The following is a 23,215-nucleotide window of genomic DNA, read 5'->3' on the forward strand; positions in this document are numbered from 1 at the left end:
AGGCAAAGAAAATAGCCTGTGCCAAGGAGGGAGCCACTAAGAACACGAGGATTGGTGGCCTATCAACTAGAGCTCAGACAGGGGTGTGTGTTCAGAGCAGGGGAGTGGGAAGGGAAGTGGGGAGGGTATGGGGAGCAGAAGGGAGCAGAGAGATAAGCAGGGGCCAGAAAGAAAAGGCCCGTGACCGTGCAAAACATTTTGTCCATCCTGAAGGCTCTGGAAAGTTACAGAAGGATTTCAAGCAGTTTGGAAATATCCAGGATTTTGCAAGACAGAGCAGCCTCCGTGGGGTGACTTCAAACTAAAAAGCTTCTGCACAGCAAAGGAAACCGTCAACAAAATGAAAAGGCAACCTACTGAATGGGAGAAAATATTTGCAAATCATATATCCGGTAAGGGGTTAATACCCGAAATATATAAAGAGCCCACACAACTCAATAACAACAAGACCAACCTGATTAAAAAAAAAAAAAAAAAAAAAAGGCAGATCTGAATAAACATTTTTGCAAAGACAGCCAGATGGCCAACAGGTATATGAAAAGATGCTCAACGTCACTCGTCATCAAGGAAACGCAAATCGAAACCACAAGGATAGATCACCTCATACCAGTTAGAATGGCTGTTATCGAAAAGGTAAGAAATAAGTGTTGGCGAGGATGGGGAGAAAAGGGAGCCCCTGTGCACCGCTGATGGGAATGTGAATTGGAAAACAGTATGGAAGTTCCTCCAAAAATTAAAAAGAAAACTACCATATGACCTAGCAGTTCCACTTCTGAATATTTATCCAAAGAAAATGAAACCACCAGCTTGAAAAGATACACACACGCCCCATGTTCACTGCAGCATTATTTACAATAGCCAAGATCTGGAAACAACCTAAGTGTCCACTGACGGATGAATGGATAAAGAAAATGTGGTATATGGGGCACCTGGGTGGCTCCGTCGGTTGAGCGTCCGACTTGAGTTTAGGTCATGATCCCACGGTTCGTGGGTTCAAGCCCCGCATCAGGCTCACTACTGTCAGTGCAGAGCCCGCTTCGGATTCTCTGTCCTCCTTTCTCTCTGCCCCTTCCCTACTTGTGCTTTCTCTCTCAAAAATAAATCTTAAAAAAGAAAGAAAGAAAGAAAGAAAGAAAGAAAGAAAGAAAGAAAGAAAGAAAGAAAGAAGAAAGAAGTTAAGAAAGAAATGTGGTATATATACACAATGGAGTATTATTCAGTCATAAAAAAAAGTGTGAAATTTTGCCATATGCGAAAACATGGATGAACCGTGAGGACGTTATGCTAAGTGAAATAAGTCAGACAGAAAAAGACAAAAGCATATGAGCTCACTTCTATGTGGAATATAAATAACAAACAACAACAAAAAAAACACAAGCTCATAAATACAGAGAAGAGATGGGTGGTTGCCAAAGGCAGGGAGGTGGGGGTAAACGTGAAATGGGTAAAGGGGGTCAAAAGGTATAAACTTCTAGTTATAAAATACGTAAGTCATAGGGATGTAATATACAGATGGTTAATAATACTATTTTGCATATTTGAAAGTTGCTAAGAGAAAAAGTCTTAAAAGTTGTTACAAGAAAAAAAATTGCAGCTATGCATGGTGACAGACAGTAACTTGACCTAATGGTGATCATTTTGCAATAGATACAAATATTAAGTCATTATGTTGTACACCTGTAATTAATATTATCTGTCAATTTCACCTCAAAAAAAAAAAAAAAAAAAAAGATTGCCAAAGCTGTTGGGATGTAAAATCACAACAAAAAAATTGAAATTGGTTGAAACACGATATTTTTTTAAAAGCCTAATTTAAAAACTTTGGGGAAAGAGTCCAGGGTCCTCTGTCTGAACAGTGCTCGCACATTACCGCAACTCTCCAGAGAAATCCTTCTTCTCGAGTTTTCTTGCTTTCCCATGCGTGTCTTTAGGTGAAAAGGTGAAGCTGGGAAATCTGAGGTGTATCGATTTCTCCCAAATCATCATTTTTGACGTTGGGTACAAAGCATCACTTGAAAAGCTCTCCAAAATGTTAACGACCCACTCTTGGGCCACCAAAGACTTGTTAATCAAGTAAGATTTCTTATCCGCTGTAAAGAGTTCCTTCCCCACAAATGCATCTTAGCATTACAGCTTTGTTAGAAGATAAGGGAGATTTGTTATTAAATCTAGCTTTATTCCCATTTGGCAAAAAAAAAAAAAAAAAAAAAAAAGGAAACAATAGTTAAGAATGAACTTATGATTGAGAACCATACAATGGATTCTGATGTCTGGGCAACTACAGAAATCAGAAAATACCAGTTCAGCCGACAGCTTCTCTGTAGCTGCAGCGACATGTTCTGTGCATATTTCCTAAAGAAGACCGAGCAGCTTGAAACAACAGCATAGGAAAAACCATCAGAGAACCACGCAAGTCCACAAACGAGCAACATGCCTTTTAATTCAAAGGGACAGCCACAAATGGGATTTTAGTGGTTTAATCATCCGATTCTACATCTGGTCAGGAAAATGGAAAACTAGTTTAAAGGCGGCGGGGGGGGGGGGGGAACTCTCTGGCGGATAAAATGGCTAATAATTACTTGTTGGTTTGTAGATGCCAGAGGAAATTGATTTATTACCCCAAGAATCCGGCTCTACATTCTATGTTTGCCGGGTTTTTCTTTTTTTTTTCTGAAATGCACATATGCAGTTATTTAAAATGATGGATAAAAAAGTAAGTATTAAAATATTTCTGTTTAAGTTGAAACAATACGATTGAGGGGAAGAAAGGAACGCAGCGCAGGCAAGCATCTCGACAATACTAGCAGGGCACATGGGCTTATAAAATCCTTTAAAAAGCGCTAAAAAAAAAAAAGTTTAATCTATAGTTCTTTAATCTAGAGTTCTTGCACGGCATTGCAAGTTAATGTTAGCGAATTATTCAGATTACTTCCCTAGCATCCTCCTTCCACCTGTCTTTTGCTCCAATTCCTGTCCAATCACTAACTTTCCCACCATTAATTCAATTATCGTTTTTACTTTAATATCTGGTTGTATTCTGGATGAGGGACATACACTATTAGGTTAAACTACATGAAATTTTTACAAGATGAAACTGGCCCCCCAAAATGGCCAAGTTTCTGAACTTTCGCGTTACGATTTAACGATCGTGGATGAGAACGTTATAGGTACTCGGCAAATCGGCTTCTGTGTCTCCTGGGCTACACTATGCTTGCCCGCCAGCCTGCCAGTTAGGTGGGGTCACCATGACCGGTTTGGGCCAATCAAAAGCGAGCAGATCACCCCCAGGTCTGTTCACAAAGCCTCCCGTGGGATCCCGGACACGCTCCATTTCTAACAGCCCATTGAACAAAAAGGATTCTGTGGACCTGGAGCCTGGACCCGTGTGAAAACATGTAGCAGAAGTCTCTCAAACATGCCTTGGACTTCAAGGCAGGTGAAGAAATAAACTTAACCGTGTTGAGCCACTGCAAACTTGAGATGGTTTGATACAGAAATTAGCCTACCCTGATCAACAGAGTAGTATCTCAAGAGCGATTTCCTTTCCTAAAGTCTAGCGCACATGTTTTCCTCATACGCGCATCTGTTTTTTATTTTTTTATTTCTCATACGTGCATCTGTTTGCACAAATAAAATCTTACGAAACTATCAACATGAATTGCATTCAGTTCCCTGTTTAGTGAACCGTGTATTTTTTATTTATTTTCTTAATGTTTATTTTTGAGAGGGAGACAGAGACGAGCAGGGAGCAGCAGAGAGAGGGAGACAGAGAATCCAAGCAGACTCCAGGCTCTGAACTGTCAGCACAGAGCCCAACGTGGGGCTTGAACTCACGAACCGCGAGATCACGACTTGAGCTGCAGTCGGACGCTTCACCGACTGAGCCACCCAGGCATCCCAGCATGTATTTCTTAAAATGTACAAAACTGGCGGGGCGCCTGAGTGGCTCAGTCGGTGAAGCGTCCAACTCCGGCTCAGGTCGTGATCTCGCGGTTCGTGAGTTCGAGCCCCACGTCGGGTTCTGTGCTGATGGCTCAGATGGTGAGCCGGATTCTGTGTCTCCCTCTCTCTCTGCCCCTCCCCAACTTGTGCTCTGTCTCTCAAAAATAAATAAATGTAAAAAAAAATTTTTTTTAAATGTACGAAACTGGAGCAGTGCATTCCAAGATACGAAGGAGGCATGCTTCCGGCACAGTACGAACCACTGGAATTTACGAACCTAGAAACAGAATTCCTGATCGTGGGCTGAACTGACCCCAGCAACATCCTCGGCCATCTCGGGAGGTCTGGCCCGGTCGGCTAGCGGCGGTCTCTCTCAGATCTCTCTTGCTGAACAACGTTTGGCATATCGGAGGCCCAGGGAACCTGTTCCCGAGGCAGGGACGTGTCAGTGTAGATGAGCAAACGTCTGTGGAGAGGAGGCTCTGAGCTGTGGGAGTCTGAGCTAAATGCCAAACTGTCCCCAGTTCCTTTAACGCATTATGCAGCTTGCTGTCTACACTGATCGAATTAATCACGAATCGCCATCTCCACAGCTGAAGTTAATTTAAAAACATTCCAGGGATTGTGTAAGTAGTGTAGTATGTCTTCATGGGATTCCTTATTTTCCGCAAAAATATACTGTGCCAGAGTTCTTACTTTGCTTGCTGATGGTCAGGTTCCAGGAAACTTTAGGCTATTCCTTCTACAAGACAAATTGAGGAGTTAAAACTTCTTTCGCTCACTTTTATATATGGCCAAACAAATGGAACGAAATGGTTTCTAGAGAGGGGCCATCAGGTCCGGCCAGGAGGTCTCTTTGCTTTGTTTCCTTTTGTGTTTATCAGAATTCCCAGGACGGCCGGTCCGTTGTACCTAACCGGTTAGGATTAATTCTGATTTCCGACACATCTTCGATATACAGAGCCCAAGTCCAACAGGCCCAGGGATGCCCCAAAGCGTCTCACCTTCCCAGATGCGTAGGCACTGAAAAGCCTCATCAAAAAATGCCCGGACTGGGGCGCCTGGGTGGCGCAGTCGGTTAAGCCTCCGACTTCAGCCAGGTCACGATCTCGCGGTCTGTGAGTTCGAGCCCCGCGTCAGGCTCTGGGCCGATGGCTCGGAGCCTGGAGCCTGTTTCCGATTCTGTGTCTCCCTCTCTCTCTGCCCCTCCCCCGTTCATGCTCTGTCTCTCTCTGTCCCAAAAATAAAAAAAAAAAAAAAAAAAAAAAAACGTTGAAAAAAAAAAAAATGCCCGGACTATCAGGTGTGCCCCCGGGATGTGTCCCTTACCTTCCAGTCTCCCGGGTCATGAATGGTAGTGCAACACGTGGTGCCTCCCATGGCTTCCTCCATTTCTCTCGCTTGCCTTCCAAGCTCAGGAGCCCGTGGAAACTGGGAATGGGGGTGGTCCTAGTTTGGGCTCTTCCAGAGGCCGATCGAAACAAGGGTCTGAATACAAGTGGGTAGTCGAGGAGGGAAAGGCATGGGGGCCAAGGGCAGAAAATGGAGTCTGAGAACTAGGCAACGCTAGATCAAACAGGGCCTTCTACATCATCTTAGATGGAACAGATTTTATTCTTAATCAATGGAAAGCCACCGAAAGGCCTTAGGGAGAGGGCTAACACCATCTGATTTAAATCTTAAGAGGAACACTTTGGGACTGAACTAGAGGGGACACAAGAAGCGGGAAAGGGATGCTACTGTAGGGGTTCAGGTGACAGATGACGGTGATGTGGCCGGGTGGTGGCAGGCGAGAGGGAGGCCAGGAGATGGGCTTGGGACGCGGTCTGCAATGGGATTTAGCGCCAGACTGAAGAGAAGAGGGGAGAAGAGTGAGTTGTCAGGAATGATGCCCAGGTTTTGGGCTTGAACCAGTGGGGATACTGTTTGTTCTGGAAGAGAGAGACTGGGTGAGACGGGGGGCAGTGAGTTCTGGAGAGCTGATCTAGAGCTCAGTTTGGGATGTCCTAAGCTCAATGGGACATCCCAATGGACAGGTCAAGAGTACAGCAGAGAGCACCTGGGGCTCGATGCTGACATTTTGAAGCCGTCTACACATAGGTGGCATTGAAACAGCTAGAACTGGAAAGATCGCCTGGATGGAGTATAGACAAGGAATAAACTCGGGTCAGAGATGGAACTCTGTGCAAATGGAGGCTGATGAAAGAGGCTGAGAAGGAGTAACCAGCGTGGGAGAAGGAAAACCAGAAAGTGTGATGTGGTGGTTTTAAAACATACCCACAATTTTTTTTTGCCAGTCCTCCTTTCAAAAGGTGAAGCCCACGTCCCCACCCCTTATGTGGGACTGGACTTCGTGCCTGGCTTCAGACGAAGAGATCATGGTGGGCGTGACAGAGGCTCACTTCCGAGATTAGGACACAGAAAGCGTAGCAACCTTCGCCTTCTCTCTCTCTCGGATTTCTTGCGATGTGGAAGTCTGCTGACATGCCATGAGGACCCTCAAGCAGTTCTATGGAGAGGTCCACAAGGCCAGGGGCTGAGACCTCCTGCCACCAGCCACTGAGGAGCCGAAGTCTCCTGCTGTGGTCGGGTGAGTGCGCCATCTTGGAAGCAGACCCTCCGGCCGGAGTCCAGCCTTCTGAGGACCACAGCATTGGCCGACAACTTGGCTGCAACCCTGTGCAAAGCCCCAAGCCCTGTGCAGCTGACGTGCTCCCGAACTCCCAGCTCACAGAAACCGTGAGGGATAAGAAATGTCGTTTGAAACCTCTGAGCTTTGGAGTATTCTGTAGAACGGCAGTAGAAAATTAATGCACGTGGTGCCCAGAAACCAAGCAAAGGGACTACCCGAAGAGGAGAGGTGATGGTCTTTGTAAAGATATTTGGTGCTTTGGTACGATTTTTAATGTTGCATTTGTTTTCATCAAGTCTGAGGCGCCACGGATCATAAGCGCACTAATATGTACATCCGGAAAGGAAAAATACTGCCAGTCCAACTGAACTACGGTCCGCTGCCTTAAAGATAATTCAGTGCAATTGTGTGATCATTCTGAGCTTGAATTGGTCATGATGGGGTTAGCTTTACAGAACGCGGCCTGCAAGGCCCCCCCCCCTTGCTCTCTGCTCTCACAACCGAGCCCGTGTCCCGTGGCCCAACCCACAGGCTCCCTGCAGCCTGGTTCCAGCTTGCCTTCTTGGCTGTCCCTGGGCTCGTGACCCCAGATGCTGGCCAGTCCACTTCCTATCTGGGCCCGATGCCTTCCTTTCACATTCCTCTTGCAGGTATGTATCAATCCAGCCAGCCATTCGTTTATTCCTATGAAACATCTACTGGGAATTAAGCAGTGGAATCCTGGCTTTCTGCCCTCTGTTTTCTATCACGTGGGCTCATATTCATTCCGCAAGGACAGTTTAAATGTCAGCCCCTGTCCTCCACTTTCCCTGACTCACGCAGACTAAATTTCTCCTATCTGGTTTCCGTGGAATGTTTCCTATGTTCTCTATGCTCTCTCCCCCCCACCATACACACACACACACACACAAATGTGTATATAGTTTTATACGTGTCTATATATACATAAACAGACGCAGTTCATCTGTGCACAACGTGGGAGTTAGGGGCGCTGGCCGCCGGCACAGTCAAAAATCCTTGTATAACTTTTGACTCCCCCCAAATTGAACTAATAGCCTACCCGTTGACTGGAAGCCTTACCGATAACATACAAAGGTTGATTAACACGTATTCTGTATACGTATTAATATGGTGTTCTTACAGTAAAGTAAGCTAGAGAAAATGAAATGTTATTAAGAGAGAATGCATCCACAGTACTGTACCATAAAAAATCCAAGTAGTTCAAACGCGTGTTAAGGGTCAACTGTAATACGTAAAAATATAATATATACGTATTCATTCTTTGGAATGCAACACCTACTATGTGCCGGGCACGGGGCTGGGAGCTAGAGTTACGACCCTCACCCTGCACCCCATTCACCAAAACAGACAGAGATGTTGCCTGTCCTACAAAGTTGTTCAGTGGGGGCGGCAGAGAGATATGTATCTCTGGCATCCAGGAGAATGTTTGGGCATGTCGTTTGTTCAATTAATGTTGAGTTGAAGTGAATTAGTTTTAACTACTTTTAGAACATTGGGTTTTGGGGGGTTTTGTTCATTTGTTTTCATAAACAAGACCTTCAGGGGCGCCTGGGTGGCTCAGTCGCCTAAGTGTCCGACTTTGGCTCAGGTCATGATCTCACCGTTTGTGGGTTCGAGCCCCGCATTGGGCTCACTGCTGACAGCACAGAGCCTGCTTCAGATCCTCTGTCCCCCTCTCCACCTGCCCCTCCCCAGCTCATGCTCTCTCTCTCTCAAAACAAATAAATAAACTTTAAAAAAAACCCACAAAAAATGAGACCTTCAGATTTTTTTTTAATTCTTTTTTTTTTTTTTTAACGTTTACTTATTTTTGAGACAGAGAGAGACAGAGCATGAACGGGGGAGGGTCAGAAAGAGGGAGACACAGAATCTGAAACAGGCTCCAGGCTCTGAGCTGTCAGCACAGAGCCCGACGCGGGGCTCGAACTCACGGACCGTGAGATCATGACCTGAGCCAAAGTCGGACGCTCAACCGACTGAGCCACCCAGGCGCCCCGAGACCTTCAGATTTAAAACAGGTTAGTATTTAAACCAGTACACTGATTACTCTGGATAGAACACCTCATGGAAAGTGATCTAACTATCCTTGGGAGACAACCACAGCTTTTAAATTTTTTTTTTTTTTACGTTTATTTATTTTTGAGACAGAGAGAGACAGAGCATGAGTGGGGAGGGGCAGAGAGAGAGGGAGACACAGAATCCGAAGCAGGCTCCAGGCTCCGAGCTGTCAGCACAGAGCCCGACGCGGGGCTCGAACTCACGGACCGTGAGATCATGACCTGAGCTGAAGTCGGACGCTTAACCGACCAAGCCACCCAGGCGCCCCAACCACAGCTTTTAAATCTGCTACCTCTCTGCTATGATATTTTAAGCAAATCACTTAATCACTCAGTCTTTTGAAACTCAGTTTATTCATCTGTAAATTGGAGACATGATCTGTAATTTACACATGGCTGACATCGCAAGAGGGACCTCAATATCTGTTCTTCTTATGGCTGGAATGTGGACAGATTCGCCAGAGCTCTAGAAGCCATCTTTGGCTACGAAGGGGGAACCTTCTGGTAGAGATGTTAGATGGTGCAGCCTGGGCGCCTGACTGACCCAACTACCCCCTCCTATGTGAGAAACACAGTTCTATTTGTTTAAGCCAAGGTTATGTGGGTTTTCACTCACTTGTGGCCAATATTAAAGGGTCAAAAGGCAATGTTGCTCTACTCACTGGCCAGTTACCCTATTCTGACATCTCCTACCTAAAATCCCCAACGTCACATGTCTTGGGAGGCCCAGTTTTCAGTGTGCATTCAACCGGAAATCAAGATCACGTCCCATAGGGTCTCTACCTTTTGTGCGCTTAACTTGCGTGTTCGTTTGCTAGGGCTTTCGTGACAATGTACCCCAAACTGGGTGGCTTCAGGACCAAAATTCATTTTTTCACAATTCTGGAGGCTGGAAGTCTGAGATCAAGCCACAGATGGTTTCTTCTGAGGCCTCACTCCTTGGCTTACAGATGGCCATCTTCTCCCTGTACCTTCACATGGTCTTTCCAGTCTTTTTTCTGTGGTTGTACGTGTGTGTGCGTGCGCGTGGGTGAGCCTTGTGTCCTAATGTCTTCTTAGGAAGACACCAGTCATACTGGATTAGGGCCACCCTAATGACCTCATTTTTAACTAGTTACCACTTTAAAGACACTATGTCCCCCAAGAGTCACATTCTCAACGTGTGAATTTGGGAGGGGAGGACACAACTCAGCCCACAAAACCTTAGGACACCCGTATGTCCTGCCCCCAGTCTCCCCAGAGGACTCTGTGTCCTGGAACTTGTCACCAGAAGCACAAATGCCTGCGGCATTTCCCTGTGTCATCAGGTTAGTGACAAATGGTGCCTTGTGGCTGGTGGCCAGCCTTGTTTCGTGATGTTCAAGGGTCTTCTCTGTCGGCGGCAGCCAGCTCTGCCTGTGCCCACGGTAAGCTGAAAGTGTAGACTGCCCCCCTCAGAAGCCCTCAACCAATGACTGATGGGAGTATAAATACCCCAGCTCCCTTGCCTTCAGGGGGGTAACTCTGAGCCGTGTGTCCTACGGTCTTCCAGAATTCCCCAGCGGGATGAAATCACAGTGGTAACTTACTTTGAAAACATTTCGTTCCCTACTAGAACTTTCTGGGGTCACCTTACAAATAAACCACATACACTCGAATCCTGGTCTCAGAATTGCTTCTGAGATTATGTCAGCATCGATGTATCCAATTTGGGGGGTGGGGGAATAAATTTGGAATATTGGAATGTCACTGCTCTAAAGGCAGAAGAGCCAATCAAATAAGGTTCTTGGAAATTCATCAAATCTCTTCAAGCTTGTCCATCCCAATGTCTGTCAAATAGGTACAATATCTCTTTCTTAGGGTTGAGGAGAGAAGTGATCGAAATCACACTGAAAAGCGCTGACACGCGTAGAGTGTCAACAGTATTTGTTAAATGCTGATCTGATTTATGAAGACTGGGTAAGATACTTATTTTCATTTTAATGTTCGTGCAACCTTGGCTTGTACGCATCAATTACATATAAATAGGATTTTAATAACCTCCTAAACCAATGAGCAGAGTTCTTCTAGGAAATAGTGACCATGAAATGTAAAAGATGCATGATACCTCAGCCACTGACAAATCATTAAAATCGTGTTTAAAAACAAGATCCAGGGGGGCCGCTGGGTGGCTCAGTCGGTGAAACGTCTGACTCCGGCTCAGGTCGTGATCTCACGGTTCATGAGTTCGAGCCCCGTGTAGGGCTCTGTGCTGACAGCTTGGAGCTTGGAGCTTGGAGCCTGCTTTGGATTCCGTGTCTGTCTGTCTGTCTCTCTCTCTCTGCCCCTCTCATGCTCAGGCTCAATCTTTCAAAAATAAATAAAACATTAAAAAAATTAAAAAAAAAAAGATCCAGCCCATAAAACCAAGAACAACGGATTCACAGTTCATGCCTCCTGTGGAAGGCTGAAAAATGGTCTCCCCAAAGATACTCACGTCCTAAGGCTTGGACCCTGTACGTGTTACCTTATGGCAAAAGGACTTTGCAGATGTGATCAAATTAAGGATCTTATGAGAGAGAGACCATCCTGGAATATCTGGGTGGGGCTGATATAATCACAGGCTGCTTCTTCGAGGGAGGAAGATGACTAAGAGAAAAAAGGCAAGGTGATGAGGAAGGGACTGAAGTGATGTGGATGCAAGCCTAGGATTGTTGGAAGCCTCCAGAAGCTGTAAGAGACAAGGACAGATTCTCCCCTGGAGCCTCCAGAAGGAACCAGCCCTCCGAACCCCTTTGTCTTAGCCCCTTATGACTCATTTTGGATTGTGGATCTCCAGAACTCTAAGAGAATAAATCTGTGTATTTTTTAAGCCACAAAACGTGTGGAAAATTCGTACAAGGGCACTTTCTTAGCAGGGCTCGGAGAAGAATCCGTTCTCAACATAGGCGTGATTTACAGAAAGCAGGCATCTCTCTCCCTGAGCACAGACCCTCAGCATGAACCCACTCATTCCTTCCTCTCACATTTTCACTTGACTTCAACAGAGAAAAAAACGTTTACCAGATATATGTTATAACAGGGAATTGCTCCAAACTTGAAAAGATTAACAACAGTAACATTTATCTCATGTGCTCAAGGCCAAAAGACACCGGTGTTAGGTCCTGGAACACTGTGGAGGTGGAATTCAGATCAATAAATGTCCTAGACCGGCAAAAAGTCCCAATGCCCAGAGACCATTTAAAAAATATAAGATTCAGGGGTGCCTGGGTGGCTCAGACAGTTAAATGTCCGACTTCGGCTCAGGTCATGATCTCGCGGTTCATGAGTTCGAGCCCTGCGTCGGGCTCTGTGCTGATGGCTCAGAGCCTGGAGCCTGCTTCGGATTCTGTGTCTCCCTCTCTCTCTGCCCCTCCCCTGCTCACGCTCTGTCTCTGTCTCTCTCTCGAACATAAATAAAACGTTAGAGAGATTTTTTTAAAAAAATACATAGGATTCAAGCCAAATACTGATGCTTAAGATCAGGAAAATGCATGCTGCTAATGATTTATTCAGTTGATGACTGATAAGTGTGTACTATGCACTAAGCACCATTTAGGAGGCATGCCATTTTCTAGATCACGAAAATCATGGTGCAGTATCTTAATTAAAAACAAAAGAAAACAGTGCTTCTATTAGAAAGCTCTACACAGCAGTCACAGATTTTACTGTAGGCTGTGAAGCCTCAGGAAACAACTGGAAGACACACTCTTCTCCAAGCAAGTGCCTTGCCTTTTTGGTGAACATATCGTCTGTAACGTGGGGGCTGGAGTTGATTAAACGTGGTTTCTGGGCAGCTCCTGGAGGGCTGACCGCCTGACATTCCCAAGCTCGCTGAGCAGGTAATAAACACACCAGCTTGTGAACCTGATACCGTGTAAAGGAAGCACATTTCACATCTCGAAAACCAAGGAATTGCAGAATCCTGACGTGGATTCTTCGTTTTACTATTCCTTGGTTTATTTGAGGGCTTTTCGGCTTTTATTTTAATTTGGTGGCTCTTTGCGAGTGGAGCTCTTGGAGGTCGGTTTGCCGGCTGCTGAGGAACCGTTAATCTCATCTCCAAAGAGCATTTGGTCTTTCTTAAGTAGGCTTTCTAGCCATACAAGAACCCCGCAACGTTCCAGGAAAACGTGATTACGAGCAAAATTGCATCTGCTTACATTTTTATTGTGGAAAGGAAATTGAAACTTACGATCATACGTTCTAAGAACCTGGTTTGAGGTTTGTTCTGTTTGAACTTCAAAATCCCTTAATACGGTGGCTGACTGATGAAAGATTTTTTTTTTCCCCCTGTAAGTCAAACAAAGATAGGCTCACCTTTAAGAAGCCTGTTCCACACCAAGGCTCTCAGCCTGCTCTCCCTGGGAATTAGTGACACACAAAAACATCTCCACAGGGCAGGGATTCTGGAAGCCACCGCCGCCACCCCCACCTTGGTGCGTGTCTGGGGACATTCTAGCTGGAGAGGCTGCTACTGGCATCTAGTGGGCAGAGGCCACAGATACTGCTCAAAAGTCTGTAACGCACAGGACAGCTTTCCACCCACCCCCAACCAAGAATTGTCCAGCCCAGCCCCAAAGGTCAACAGCGCTACAACAAAGGAACCCAGCTCTAGTGGGCACCTCAGAAAGCAAGGTATCACAACCAGAGAACCGGGAAAGCATGTCCAGGGAGTGATTCCTAAAAGGCTGCCCTAGTGCAGGAGAGGAGTGCAGGAATCTGAGCCAGACTGCCTGGGTTTGAACGCGGGCTCCATCACTTACTGGCTGTGCCTCTTTGCGCAAGTTATTCAACTGCTCTGTGCCTCATTTCTCTTCCCTGCCATATGGGGATTATAATCATAGTGCTTATTACCACAACACTTACGGGCTTTCAATGGGGTTAATAGTCCTCAAGTGTTTAGAACGGGGCCAGGCCGACAGTAAGCCCTAACTACGTTCGTCTTTACCAAGTGGCTTTGCTGATCTCTGGAGAAGGAAGTTTTTCAAGGGCTTCCAGAAGTTTATCAACAGTAGAGAGAACGGCTTCAGAGTCTCAATTGCCACAGCAAGAAAAGACGAGTCAATTTCATCCGACACCCACACCCTTTCTTTCCGGTTCGTCAACCTTAATCAGAAAGGCACCTAGACCGAGGAGGGGCGAGGAGGGGCGGGGGGGGGGCGGGGCGCGGCCCCCCCCCCCCCCCCCGGGGCTCAGCCCAAGCACGGCAAACACTTACTCCCTCGGCCTCAGTTTCTCCCCCTCCTTCTCCAGCAAAACTAGCGACGGACAATCAGTGGGCGCCCTACAGACAGAACGGAAGATACAGAAGTCCACGGGCACAGAACCCACCCTCCCACCGCCGCTCGCACCCGTACAGATGTGTGCAGACCACCAAGCCAGAACGCGCACCCGCCGGGCTGGGCACAGAGCCTCTCTCCCCCCCCGAAACCCGCCCGACGCCGCCAGGTGGGGCGCAGGCGGTGCGGGGTGCCGGGGAGCAAGCCTCGCCAAAGGGGCGCGGGTTGGAGAGCCCGTGGGCGCCCCGGGCCCCGCACCTTTTGGAACCCCGTCTCAGCGCGCGCGCACACTGGCACCCCCCTCCCCTACGCTGCAGGGGTGCCTGGAGGGACCGAGGAGAGAGAGAGAAGCCGCCGCGCGGGGGAGCTCAGGCCGGGCGATAACCACTCACCTGGCCGCGTCCCCCGATCCACCTGCCACCCAGGGGAGCAGCAGCGGGAGCGCCAGGGCCCAGGGCCGCGGCATCGTGGCGCCGGGGCCTCCCTCCGCCGCCTCCCGCCGCTCCTGCTGCGCCCCCTCGGGAGGGCGCGGGCCCCGGGGCGCTGCGGGCCGGCCGCCTCCGCTCTCCTCGGCCGCCGCTCGGGGCCTCCGCCGCTCCCTGGCGCGGTCGCAGCGGGCGGTGGAGGCGCCCCGGCGAGGCGCGCGCGGCTCCTGTCCCCGTGCAGCGGGGCCGGGCGCGCCAGGGAGGGCGGGGCGGGCCGTGCACATCTGGCCGGGACCCGCCTCCTGCACGACCCGCGCATCCTCCGCGCTCTCTGCTCACCCGAGAACCTTCCCCCCCGGGGCTCAGGGCGCTTGTCTCCAGGCAGAGTCACCGCGTGGCGCCATCTGTTTGGGGCCGATTCCGGGGATACCTGCACTCGGGTTTCAGAATTCGGTGAAGTCGAAGCAGGAGCCCAGGATGCTGGTTCAGAGCACTTCTGTACCACTTTTGTTTAGGTCTTCATACTCCACTAGGTTTTCTTCCACGCACTGTAAATCATGGCCGGCTAGAGCTGGAAGGTCACCAAGTCCGGGGCAAACCCTTCCTTTCACAAGCGATCTCTCAGGCTCATCTGCGACGGCTTACTTAGGGGACCATCGGATGACACTGTAATATAACCAGCGCAGAATCTAATGGCAGAAACACGTTCGGACCTTCCTCCACCCCTCCCCTGCACATCCATACCCTTTGGCTTCACGGTGGACACAACCTGCGGCCCCACGTTTTTGTCTCTGGACTTGACTGTGACTTGCCTCGACCAGTGGCATAAGGGCGGAAGTTAGCCAAGTTGCCAGTTCCAAGCCTACGCCATAAGACACCTGAGCCCCTCTCCCGGACAAGAGAAGACCATGGCCCAGCTGGCATCATAGGCCAAGGAGAATGAGGAACAGAGCCACTCAGTCAAGCCTAGCCTGTATCATCCAACCCCCAGATACACGAATGAGCTCAGCCAAGGTCAGCGATGCCAGACAAACTAATAAGGCTCATTGTGACCCTCTGTTACGCGGACGCAGCCTATGACCTGGTATTAGAAATCAAAAGAAGTATAATGGAGAAAGAGGAGGTTTGTCTTGATATGCTTGATTCATGGTTATATAATGAGTATATGCCTTAACTGTAGCCAACAAAATGTGAGAAGCGGAGATGGGAAGATTCAAGTGGTAGAGTCTTGATTTAAACCATAATGGATCTCCTTATTGGTGTAAGCCATGTTCAGTTGGATCTTTGGTTTTATGGTTGTAGGTATCCCAATGGATGTGGTATCGTTGGTCAGTAACCAGTTAGGCCATTGAGCTGCTCATAGATAATGGCCTGTCCTAACACTCTACACGCATCATCATACTCAACACCCACAACTCTATACGTAGTGATCATTGGTTCCCCCATTTTTAAAGTGTCAAGAAAGGCAGCCAGAGAGGTTAAGCGACTTTCCCAAAGTCCTACATCTAACAAGTGTGAAGCTGGGATTGGAAAGGAGGGCCCTTCTCCCCCGAGCTCTGCTGTTCCAGAAATCCTTTTTCTCCTCTTCTTAATCCTTGGTGGCTTCAGATGTCAAATGAGTCTCGTGAATAAGGTAGTAAGATGACCGCTTCAAGGCCATGACCCCAATCCTTTGGACTCTTCACACCAAAACTGGTGAGATTTACTGAAAATACCAAAACTGAGTTCTAAAGGTGAGGCTGTTTTATGATTGTTGCTTTTTTCGGAACAGACCTCTCTTCTGTCTGCTTAAAGGAGGTGATGAACGTTATAACAGGAACCTTCCAGAGTGGTCAAACTCTCCTCTGCCAACCCACCTATTACTTCCTAGGGGGAGCTGCGGACAAAGGCGCCATCGGGTAGCATGATGAACAGAGAAGGAACCTGGAAATTATGTGTTGCCAGGTGAGAAGACATTGGATACAAACTGCCGTGGAGAGGCAGGTGTTTCTAATAACCACACTGGCGTCGCTGACGTTGAGAGTGAGGCTCTTTAGGGGGCCCCACTGCCTCCTACAAAGGAAAAACAATCTTTGATCAGAATCTCATAAAATCATCCGCACCTTTTACCACGTTTTTTTGTTTTTCCTCCAATCTATTTTCGCCGAGCCCCCTGCGTGGTACAGGTGTGATGGGATATTCTTGTGCCCTTCTGAAATATACACACGGAACACACGTATAAAACTTTGAACGCTGACATAGTGCCCGGTGCTGAGATCCAAAAGTTGTATTGAAATAGCGGCACCAGAAGCAAAGCATTGCGAGATCAAACGGCTGGAAGCGTCTAGGCCAGAGCTTTTAAACTCGAAGGTCAGTACACACTAGCTGGGGGTCTTGTTCAAATGCAGATTCGGATGGTGTTAGCTCTGGAATAAGGCCGGAGTCTCGATTACTCAAAAGATCTCAAGTGATGTCTATGCTGCCGTCCCAAGAAGTGAGAGTCTGGAGATCACCTGGAGGGGGCGCCTGGGTGGCTCAGTCGGTAGAGCATTGGACTCGACTTCCCCTCAGGTCAGGATCTCAAGGCTCGTTGAGTGCAAGCCCCACGTCGGGCTCTGCGCGGACAGAGCAGAGCCTGCTGGGGATTCTGTCTCCCTCTCTCTCTCAAAATAAAGAAAAATCAAAAACTTTAAAAAACAATTGGAGATCACCCGAAGGAGTAGTTCTCAAGTTCAGCTGCACATTGAGGTCACCTGGGAAGCTTTGAAACTGCCAATGCCCTGCCCCACCTCCACAGTTTCTACTGTATGAACCATGGCTTGAGCATGGGGACCCTTAGAATCTTCCCTGGTGGTTCTAAGCGCAAACCAAGATGGAGAACCATTGGTTTGGGCCGACTCCAAAATTTTACAAATGGAAAAGCAGCTCCACTGTGTGAAGAGCCATGCCCTAGGCCACACACAGGGTGAGGTCCTGCCTCGGTTTCCATCACGTGGCCCTCCCCTCAAACTTCAAGAGATTTTCGAGATCACCCTTCCTCTCAAGAGGAAAATGGCACCTCTTCATTCTTAGTCTTCTATGTTAATTGTAGTGACACGTTCTAGAAATTGATGTTTTCCCAGTCTGTTTTTCTTTCCATTTCTTTGGTTGTATTTTATTACTGTTTCAATTTTAGTTTTATTTAAATGTTAGTTTAAGTTTTAGTTTAGCACAGTATTGGTTTTAGGAGTGGAATGGAGTGATTCATCACAACACGCAGAGCTCGTCCCAGCAAGTGCCTTCCTTCATATCCATCACCTTCTCGTTTGTTCCGTGAAATTCTGTATGGCAAGGAGAATCTTCAGGTATACACAGCTTTGCTTCATCCTGTGCCTGTCAGGGACCCTGTTCTTGGAGCTCTGTGGTGGCAGAAAAATCCCAACCACTTTCAGTCTTCCTTCCCTTCCTGGTCCCCCACCTCTCCTTCCTTCCCTCTGCGTCTTCTCCCTCCCTTCTTGCTCATTTATCTGGACCCTACCAAGTGCCAGGCCCTGTGGGGACCGCTTGGTAGAAATGTGTCTGCCGGACAGGCTCTGCTTTTTCCTCCCTGGGGACCTGGGATGGCCTGCTAACACCTGGCCCTCTTCAACATCATGACCCACACCTCTTGGGGAGCAGGAAAAAAACGAAGGTCAACTTGAAAGAGAAAAAAACAACCCCGTGATTCATTTTCCCTCCAATGTTGCCCGCTCCTAGGACCTCCCACTTGATAACTGAAGAGAAATTGATATTTGTGGAGGGATTATCATATGCTGGACATTTCAGAGTCATTCTTTACTCTTGGCAATAAGGTAGATACCATCACACCGTTTTACGGATGAGCCACGTGAAGTCTGGAGCAGTTACGTCTCGTCCACGGTCACCCATCGACAAAATGGAAGGAACATGGATGTGGGAGTCAGACCCCACTGGTGGTTAATTTGGCTGCCAGATTTCCTTCTTCCTAGTAGGAATTCATGGCCTGGCGGTGGTGGAGGAAGGCCCGTTCACCACCAGCAACAGTGAAGATTTTCGATGTCGGGGAGTATGTGCTGGTGAGGGTCAGCACGGCTTTCATCTGATTTTTTAAAAAAATTTTTTCTTAGTGTTTATTTATTTTTGAGAGACAGAGAGAGGCACCATGAGCGGGAGAGGGCAGAGAGAGAGAGAGGGAGACCCAGAATATGAAGCAGGCTCCAGGCTCTGAGCTGTCAGCCCAGAGCCCGACGCGGGGCTTGAACTCACAGACCACGAGATCATGACCTGAGCCGAAGTCGGACGCTCAACCGACTGAGCCACCCAGGCACCCCGGCTTTCATCTGATTTTTAAGGGAGTCTGTGATCTAGGACGCTTTAAATGTCACTACTGTCTAGAGAGATCTCCTTGCCCATGAATGAAATTTCACTGTCTGAATGTTAGCGCCCTTGACTTTGACTAAATTCATGGTTCCCACCTATGGCACTCAGTCACCAAGGGCTTTTCTTTTTGTCTTTACGGGGTGGGGGGGGGGTACAGCTGGAGTCCACCCTATATACTTCCTTCCTGCTCCATGTGTAAATATCCTGTGCTGCTTTCCTGTTCACGATTGAATATAATAGCTCGGCACACCCCTGGCAAGGCTAGTCTATTTATTTTGTCCTACAGAAATCCTACAGGCTGATTTCTGAGAATTCAACTCGGGCAACTCCGTTTACATGGGCCTTCAGAGTACAGACGTTTGTCCCAAGTCGCTCTGACTTGACTTGGGAAAGCCTGGCTGAGAGCTGCTCCGTGGACTGTTAAATTGCAACTATCTTTGTGATGCCTCTTTTAAGGATGAAAGTAGCAACATTTGCTAAAACAATATATTTTCGTTCTTTTTTTTTTTTTTTTCCCACATACATACCTTCCGATTTGCAAACAGTTCTCATGGGGTTTGCAGACTTATTCCTTTAACCCATTTATTGTACTCCTGCCAATCACGTGCAGGACACTGTGTCCGGCGGGGATGGAAAGATGAATAAGAGATAATCCCTTGCCTTGGGTGACGGAAGTGTCAACACATTAGGATTAACGGTGTCAGTGCTGACAGAAGTACTTTACGTGCTGTGGAAACAAGGAAGGAAGAAGATAAATGCTTTGGGTTCTATGCCCATCGATGTTGTTCCTGTATTATCCCCTACTTGCATAAATTGTTTTATAAAACAGTTTTTAGATGGCGGGGGTTTTACAAAACAGGGAATCTTGAAAACTGTCTTTGCTCAGATAATAACTGGTCCCAAAACCACGACGTTGTCCTGACCCACGGGGGTGCCGGTCCTTTTGAGAGAGGAAGCATCCGGATTCAGTTCAGGGTTCTACCAACTAATTGCCTCCACTCGCGCAAAGTCAGTTCACGTCCTCAGGCCTCACTACGTCTGTATCATGCTCGCAAAGAATTCTGGATCCTTAAGTGTCTCTCTTCAAAGTTCCATGATTCTAACATTTTCTTTTGTAGGAAGGTGGGGGGACAAAACAACTATGACCCAAAAGATCGTATTTGAAACTCAAAAGTAGGGTTCATTTCAGCAAACAAGGAATCTTGTTTCAATGAATAAATGGATGGCAAAAGGAGTAAATGAAGTTTCTCTTCCATTGTGGCTAAGATTCACTCTGCTCTGCTTCTGGCTTTTATTCCACACGTTGTGTGTGTTTATACAGTAATTTATTTAGTACCCATTTGGGGTGCCTGGGTAGCTCAAGTCGGTTAAGCGTTCGACTTCAGCTCAGGTCACGATCTCGCGGTTCGTGGGTTCGAGTCCCGCATCCGGCTCTGTGCTGACAGCTCGGAGCCTGGAGCCTGCTTCGGATTCTGTGTCTCCCTCTCTCTCTGCCCCTCCCTGGCTTGTGCTTTCTCAAAAATAATAAACATTTAAATTTTTTTTTCAAAAGCTGTATTTAGTAGCCACTTGGTGTCAGAGAGCTTGGGGTTGGTAATATAGTTCAGGATGTCTAGCATTAACTGACATTACGTCTACTAAAACCCCACCATACATTTCCATTAGGCCCTCATAAGGGTGGTCCTGTGCTATTGAGAACTGCTTAGCAGGATGGGGACCACAGCGAGAGCTCCCTAAATACACACTCTGCTTATGGCTTCCTTCCCTTCTTTGTCTCACCTACCCTCTTGTTTACCATTGTTGTCTTGAATCATCTGTAAGTCATTTTCACTCATATTTAAGTCTTGGGGTCTCCTTCTGGGAGGCAGGCACTTTGTTAGGGCAGGAGGCATGATACGGCATCCTAAGCTCTCTTAAGAAATTCTCCGGACCCCAGGGCTCCTGGGTGGCTCAGTCGGGTAAGCGTCTGACTTTGGCTCAGGTCACGATCTCTTGTTCGAGAGTTCAAGAACCCCACATCGGGCTCTGCACTGACAGTGCGAAGCCTGCTTGTGATTCTCTCTCCCGCTTGCGCTTTCTCTCTCTCTCAAAATAAACTCTAAAAATGAGGAGGAGGAGGAGGAGGAGGAGGAGGAGGAGGAGGAGGAGGAGGAAGAGGAGGAGGAGGAGGAGGAGGAGGAGGAAGAGGAGGAGGAGGAGGAGGAGGAGGAGGAGGAGGAGGAGGAGGAAGAGGAGGAGGAGGAGGAGGAGGAGGAGGAGGAAGAGGAGGAGGAGGAGGAGGAGGAGGAGGAGGAGGAGGAGGAAGAGGAGGAAGAGGAGGAGGAGGAGGAGGAGGAGGAGGAGGAGGAGGAAGAGGAGGAGGAGGAGGAGGAGGAGGAGGAGGAAGAGGAGGAGGAGGAGGAGGAAGAGGAGGAGGAGGAGGAAGAGGAGGAGGAGGAGGAGGAGGAGGAAGAGGAGGAGGAGGAAGAGGAGGAGGAGGAGGAGGAAGAGGAGGAGGAGGAGGAGGAAGAGGAGGAGGAGGAGGAAGAGGAGGAGGAGGAGGAAGAGGAGGAGGAGCAGGAAGAGGAGGAGGAAGAGGAGGAGGAGGAAGAGGAGGAGGAGGAGGAGGAGGAGGAGGAGGAGGGAAGAGGAAGAGGAGGAGGAAGAGGAAGAGGAAGAGGAAGAGGAAGAGGAGGAGGAGGAGGAGGAGGAGGAGGAGGAGGAGGAGGAGGAAGAGGAGGAGGAGGAGGAGGAGGAAGAGGAGGAGGAGGAGGAGGAGGAGGAGGAGGAGGAGGAGGAGGAGGAGGAAGAGGAGGAGGAGGAGGAAGAGGAGGAGGAAGAGGAGGAGGAGGAGGAGGAGGAGGAGGAGGAGAAATAATAATTCTCTGAACCTCGTAGCCTCTTGTCCGGTATGTGTCGCCTTTTTTTCCTTTGCTGTTTTTTATGGGCATATGTACCTTTTGGTATTGCCTTTCTGCTGTTTAAAATACTTTCCTTGAAATGCAAATCAAAACCACAATGACCTATCCCCTCACACCTGCCAGCAGAAGGGCTAAAATCAAAAACACAAGACACAAGTGTTGGCGAGGATGTGGAACAAAAGGAACCCTCGCGCACCGTTGGTGGGGACGCAAACTGGTGCAGCCACTGTGGAAAACAGTACGGAGGCTTCTCGAGCAGTTAAACATGGAGGGGCGCCTGGCTGGCTCAGCCAGTAGAGCGTCCAACTCTTGGTCTTGGGGTTTTGAGTTGGAGCCCCACAATGGGTGTAGAACTTAAAGAGTTTCTGTGTAAACAAAAAAAATTAAAAACAGAATTGCCCTAAGATCCAGTAATGTCGCTGTGGGGTATGTACCCAAAGAATACAAAGACACTAATTTGAAAAGATATACGCACCCCTATGTTCACTGCAGCATTATTTACAATCGCCAAATCATGGAAGCAGCCCAAGTGTCCAGCGATAGATAGATGGAAAAAGAAGATGTGTTATGTATATACAGTGGAATATTACTCGGCCATAAAAAGAATAAATCCTTGCCATTTGCAGCAGTACGAATGGATCTAGAGAGTAGAATGCTCAGTGAAAGAAGCTGGAAAAAGACAAATAGCATAGGATTTCACTCGTAACAAAACAAACGAACAAAGAGAAAGAGAGACAAACATGAAAACAGACTTTTCACGCTAGGGAACGAATTACTGATTGCCAGAGGAGAGGTGGGTGGGGGGATAGATAAAATAGGTGAAGGAGATTAAGAATACACTTATCACGGGGCGCCTGGGTGGCTCAGTCGGTTAAGCGTCCGACTTCGGCTCAGGTCACGATCTCACGGTTCGTGAGTTCGAGCCCCACTTCGGGCTCTCTGCCGTCAGTGCAGGCTCCGCTTCGGATCCTCTGCCTCCCTCTCTCTCTGCCCCTTCCCTGCTTACACAAACACTCTCTCTCTCTCTTACAAGCAAACATTAAAAAAAAAAAAAAAAAGTTTCCGAAAACAAATAAATACGTACTTGCTTTGAATCACTTGCAGCCCAAACACCCTCATCCTCTTTAAGGGCAGAACCATGCCTCTAGCACTCCTTAAGAATAATTAAGAAGACACATTTTGGGGTGCTTGGACATCTTATGACTCCCTCATCACTTTTTTTTTTTTTTTTGAGAGCGTACATCCATGCTGTGAGACACAGAGGGAGAGAAAGAGAATCCCAAGCAGGGTCCATGCTTAGCGCGGGACTCATGACGTCGAGATCATAACCTGAGCGGAAGTCAAGACACTCGACACCCGGAGCCACCCGGGTGCCCTTCCTTCGTCAACTTTAAAACTAGTTCCCTTCAGTGCTAAAAACACAGTAGGCTTAGTAGTCACGTTTGTGCCCTGTGACTCACCAGTCCTTGGCCGTGGCTGATTGGACCAGGGTGGATATACAAGCCACGCTTTTCCTCTCCAGGACTTTGGAATTGGAACACTAAGGTCATTAGTCTGTCGGTCAACTGGAGAGTGGCATGGGACAAGTCAAGGCAGGTCCAAG

General features: G+C 48.0%; 1 protein-coding gene across 2 annotated transcripts in view; it reads right to left on the bottom strand.

Moving 5' to 3' along the window:
• The window catches only part of EGFL6 (EGF like domain multiple 6), a 55,951-nt gene extending 41,288 nt beyond the window's left edge, over nt 1-14,663 (bottom strand). For both annotated transcript variants that reach the window (XM_081793818.1, XM_081793817.1), the window contains exon 1: nt 14,324-14,663. In XM_081793818.1, coding sequence (XP_081649944.1) covers nt 14,324-14,640 — 317 coding nt within the window. In that variant the 5' untranslated portion in view covers nt 14,641-14,663. The remainder of the gene's footprint in view (nt 1-14,323) is intronic.
• Between the last annotated feature and the right edge of the window lie 8,552 nt (nt 14,664-23,215).

The sequence above is a fragment of the Panthera onca genome, chromosome X (genome assembly GCF_046562875.1).
Source record: "Panthera onca isolate mPanOnc1 chromosome X, mPanOnc1 haplotype 2, whole genome shotgun sequence".
Taxonomy (NCBI): Eukaryota; Metazoa; Chordata; class Mammalia; order Carnivora; family Felidae; genus Panthera; species Panthera onca.